The sequence below is a fragment of the Sinocyclocheilus rhinocerous genome, unplaced genomic scaffold (assembly GCF_001515625.1).
Source record: "Sinocyclocheilus rhinocerous isolate Xijiao unplaced genomic scaffold, SAMN03320098_v1.1 scaffold2274, whole genome shotgun sequence".
NCBI lineage: Eukaryota > Metazoa > Chordata > Actinopteri > Cypriniformes > Cyprinidae > Sinocyclocheilus > Sinocyclocheilus rhinocerous.
Window position 1 is genome coordinate 346518 of NW_015636081.1, and position 5172 is coordinate 351689.

At 35.8% G+C, this 5172-nt stretch overlaps 1 protein-coding gene across 1 annotated transcript in view; it reads right to left on the reverse strand.

Annotated features, from left to right (window-relative positions):
- Positions 1 to 5172, reverse strand: part of LOC107747684 (SH3 domain-binding glutamic acid-rich protein-like) — a 28234-nt gene that overhangs the window by 16788 nt on the left and 6274 nt on the right. Inside the window, exons 5-7 of the mRNA XM_016562279.1 lie at positions 1769 to 1894; positions 1408 to 1434; positions 601 to 621 (exon numbers count right to left, since the gene is read on the reverse strand). Coding sequence (XP_016417765.1) covers positions 601 to 621; positions 1408 to 1434; positions 1769 to 1894 — 174 coding nt within the window. The remainder of the gene's footprint in view (positions 1 to 600; positions 622 to 1407; positions 1435 to 1768; positions 1895 to 5172) is intronic.

A 5172-nucleotide genomic window follows, 5' to 3' on the forward strand; every position in this document is an offset into this window, starting at 1 on the left:
TTTAACACAGACTTTTAAGAAGGGATGGATGTTTGCTTCAAGTGATAGGTCAGGTTAGTGAAATTATATTATCTTGCTGTATGTGTGTCGTTTTCTTTACGTTTTCTGACTAAAAGCAACCAAAAAGCCATTTTAAAGTGGTTAAGCAAATTATAATAATAATAATAATAATAATTGGCAGGGATCCCAGACCAATACAATTAGTGTGCCTCCTCTATTTTAAAACCCACGAGCCACCACTGTTAATAAGTACACAAATGTCTTCAATAAGACAGACTGGAAACCATAATTGTTTTCTGATATTTTTTTGGATGAATGACTTCCACGGTTTGGCAGAGAAAAGACAGTATACTCTAAAAACAACTGTCCCTCCACCTTGTGATACACACATTCATTTCTATTTCCCCTCTTTGGCCAACAGGAACATTTTCATTTTGATTGCCAAAGGAAACATACTGCAGTCCAATAAACCAGAAGCAGTCATTTAACTGCTACGAGAGATGTCCCAGACTAACATGAATCTTCTTGAAGTGCAAACACAAGGGCCATTATTGTTAGAATTGCTTCTTAAGAGAGAGAAAAAATAGATTTCAGTCTTACCCTGTCCTCTTCTCCTTCCTCCTGTGAGTCATAGAAGAAAAGAAATAGTTCAGTTAGAATAGTAATGTACATAATTATAAAAGAATTAGGTTTAAACATTGCTTTCAAACACATAGTAATAGTTTCATTACTATTACAATTACTTTTAATAGTACTGTAATAGTGTTGTAAGGTAACAAGTGAACACAATAAAATCATACTGGAAAACATTTATATAATTATATAAATAAGGAATGGGTGCTTTGAATGTTATAAATGTATTAATTACAATATTCATTATCCAAAACAGACCTATCTATCTATCTATCTTGGTTAAGTTGTTATATGTGACCCTGGAGCACAAAAGCAGTGTTAAGTCGCTGGGGTATATTTGTAGCAATAGCCAAAAATACATTGTATGGGTCAAAATGATAGATTTTTCTTTTATGCCAAAAATCATTAGGATATTATGTAAAGATCATGTTCCATGAAGATATTTGGTAAATTTCCTACTGTAAATATATCAAAACTTAATTTTTGATTAGTAATATGCATTGCTAAGGACTTCATTTGGACAACTTTAAAGGCGATTTTCTCAATATTTAAATTTTTTTTGCACCCTCAGATTCCAGATTTTCAAATAGTTGTATCTCGGCCAAATATTGTCCTATTGTCCTAACAAACCATACATCAATGAAACGCTTATGTATTCAGCTTTCAGATGATGTATAAATCTCAATTTTGGAAAATTGACCCTTATGACTGGTTTTGTGGTCCAGGGTCACATATAAGTGATCATGAATAATTGTTTAAGCACTTTTGTCTTACCTGCTCTTCCTCCTCAGCTGGTTTTCTCTAACAAAAAGAAAGTTAAAATTAAAATGAGAAAATTACATTAGGCAGAAAAAAACATATTTACTGAATAAACACCATATAATTTAAAGTCACACTGTCAACAGGAAACACTAGCAGGAATCAAACTACAAGAGAGGAGATGGTAAAGCAGGGCATTAGATGTTAATTTCAGTTGCATAGGTGAGATTACAGGTAAACCTTCAAAAAAAAAACCTGGAGGTTAATAGATGAAGCAAAGGATGAGATTATATGGAAGAAGAATGAGCTGCTATAGGAAAACAGATGATGTTTGAGGAGGAATGAGGGTTAAGTAGGAGTTTTGATGGTCAGTTACACTCTCTTCGTCCTCTTCTGCGATATCATCTCGAGCATCTGTCTCTGCCTTCTTGCCTGGATCATCTTCTTCCAGCTCTGCTATGTGTGCATCTCCATTCTGCTCAGTCTCTACGATTTCTTTTTTCTAGAAGAACAAACAGCGCATACCAGGAAAAGAGAAATTAAAAGGCACTGGCATAATGCACCACGGGTTCCTAGGAAGTTTTAAAACAGGTCCCTCGGGATGAAAACAGGCGTGAGTTAATGAACTGGAGGAACATTCACCAGTGGAATAGTACTAAGAAAGAAAAAGGGTTTGTTATATTAGACGATGGGAATGTTGACATGGAAAATGGACATTATCAATCAGTTTGCAATGTTGAAAAATCCACAAAAGCATATTTCGATCTTTCAAGACAAAACATTGGAAGAAAAACGTTTCCCTCAAACAAGCATTAGGGTAGTAATAAGTAATAGGGTTGTAATTACATAGCTGTAAATGCAAAGTGAAGTTGTAAGTACACGTAATTACAGAGTTGTAACTGCATAGTCATTTTTTTATGTATAACTTTGAAACTATTTCAAATATAAACATTAGTCAGGACAAAATAAACAATATTTCTACATTTTAAGTCATTAAAAATTGCAATCCTTTCAACTTAAGTATTTGTGAGAAAGCATAACACAAATGCAGTCGATTAACAGGAACAGCATGCTCCGCATGGAAAGGTTTATTTGTGGCTATGTTTGGAATGGAATATCAGCAATGTACATTGTACTGCCTGCTATTTTTAAGGTAACACTTTACAATAAGGTCTCTTTTGTTAAAGGGATTCACGCAAAATGAAAACCCTGTCATCATTTACTCACCCTCACATTGTTCCAAACCTGTATGAGTTTCTTTCTTCTGTTGACCACAAAAGAAGATATTTTGAAGAATGCTGGAAACCAAATTGTCGCTGGTAGTATGGAAGTCAATGGCTACCAGCAACTGTTCGGTTACCATCGTTCTTCAAAATATCTTCTTTTGGGAACAACATGAGGGTAAATGAGGGTGAACTGTCACTTTAATATTAGTATGCACTAATGAACAACAATAATACAGCATTTATTAATCTTAGCTAATGTTAATTTCTACATTTACTAATACATTTTTTTAATCAAAATATCTGTTAACACTGGTTAATGCAATGTGAAGTAATATGGACAAGCGATGAACAACTGTATTTTTATTAATTAACACTGACAAAGGCTAAATGTTGCGTATCCGAATCCAAACATAGCCTAAGTGTAAAGTAAGGTTGAACAAAAACCTAGCTGAATCAAAAAGCAGACAAGGGGTATACAGTAAAGTGCAGTACGGACGTGTCTGGAAATGCACTGAAAGTGAATGGCAAAAAAAGAGAGTAAAAAAAAAGTTCAATCAGATATTACTGTTGTGTCATCATCAAGATGTTCCTCTGTGCCAGATCCATTATGAAGCTTTGCCAATTGCTACTCAAAATTACCCCAAACTAACCAACCGTTTTGAGGGGGTCCCCCGGTAAAAATCGCGTTCCGTGGGCTAAAATACACGTTATTGTGGATGCTTCAACTCGTGGACATGAAAAACAACCCGCGGCAACAGTGATAAAGTAGCTCAATTCCACAGGAAAACCGCGGACTTGGCAACACTGTGATGGATAGTAATGTCTACAACGGACACGAGCGCTGTCACGGTGTGATTAAGAAAATAAACAATATTTCTACATTTTAAGTCATTAAAAATTGCAATCCTTTCAACTTAAGTATTTGTGAGAAAGCATAACACAAATGCAGTCGATTAACAGGAACAGCATGCTCCGCATGGAAAGGTTTATTTGTGGCTATGTTTGGAATGGAATATCAGCAATGTACATTGTACTGCCTGCTATTTTTAAGGTAACACTTTACAATAAGGTCTCTTTTGTTAAAGGGATTCACGCAAAATGAAAACCCTGTCATCATTTACTCACCCTCACATTGTTCCAAACCTGTATGAGTTTCTTTCTTCTGTTGACCACAAAAGAAGATATTTTGAAGAATGCTGGAAACCAAATTGTCGCTGGTAGTATGGAAGTCAATGGCTACCAGCAACTGTTCGGTTACCATCGTTCTTCAAAATATCTTCTTTTGGGAACAACATGAGGGTAAATGAGGGTGAACTGTCACTTTAATATTAGTATGCACTAATGAACAACAATAATACAGCATTTATTAATCTTAGCTAATGTTAATTTCTACATTTACTAATACATTTTTTTAATCAAAATATCTGTTAACACTGGTTAATGCAATGTGAAGTAATATGGACAAGCGATGAACAACTGTATTTTTATTAATTAACACTGACAAAGGCTAAATGTTGCGTATCCGAATCCAAACATAGCCTAAGTGTAAAGTAAGGTTGAACAAAAACCTAGCTGAATCAAAAAGCAGACAAGGGGTATACAGTAAAGTGCAGTACGGACGTGTCTGGAAATGCACTGAAAGTGAATGGCAAAAAAAGAGAGTAAAAAAAAAGTTCAATCAGATATTACTGTTGTGTCATCATCAAGATGTTCCTCTGTGCCAGATCCATTATGAAGCTTCTGTGCATTTTCAGCTTGTTGTGCCTCCTGCACCGAGAGAGATTTTTATTAATACAATATTCTACATTTCCTCTCACAAGGAAATGTCACTCTACTGATGTTTATCCATTCATTGCCAAATACTCTTCTGGGAATGTTTTGTTGATCTGGTCAATGTTTTGTTGATCTGGTTGATCTGGTCATCTGAATCTTGTTTTAAAGGATTCCAAAAAGCTTGGGAAGCTTTACTGGCTTTTGCATTTCAAGTAATTTAATATGATTTTTTTATGAGAATTTATATTATTCTACATGTTAGGAGAAACATTAAGGTGGACAAAGAATTACAAAAAAAATGTTCTCTTTCATAGGTTCACTCAACGCTGCGTCGCTATGATGCAATGGGAACACCCGCTGGGTGTGCCGATTGTCTGAAGACCGTATAGAATCACACCAATTCATTGGCTGATGGCGTGGGCGCTGCCTCGACGCTCTTACGTCGCCATCCTAAAGGCTGATTTATACTTCTGCGTCAGACCTACGGCGTAGGCTATGCGTCAGTTTTCATTTATACTTCTGCGTCGTTGTCCGCGTTGACGTGCAGTACACATGTAAACCGCAAGTCTGCAGTGTTCACGGGCATGTTGCTGGTGTACCATGGCAAAAGCCAAAGAAGAAGCGGCTCGTCGGAGAAGCATTATAGCCTTGACGGCGGCAAATAAATATCAAATCATTAAATCATTAATTAAAACTACAAAAAGGAGACAACAACGGAACAGGAGATGGCATTCTTTCAATCTCCACAAGGACTTGTACCACGGCAGATCAACATTGTTTG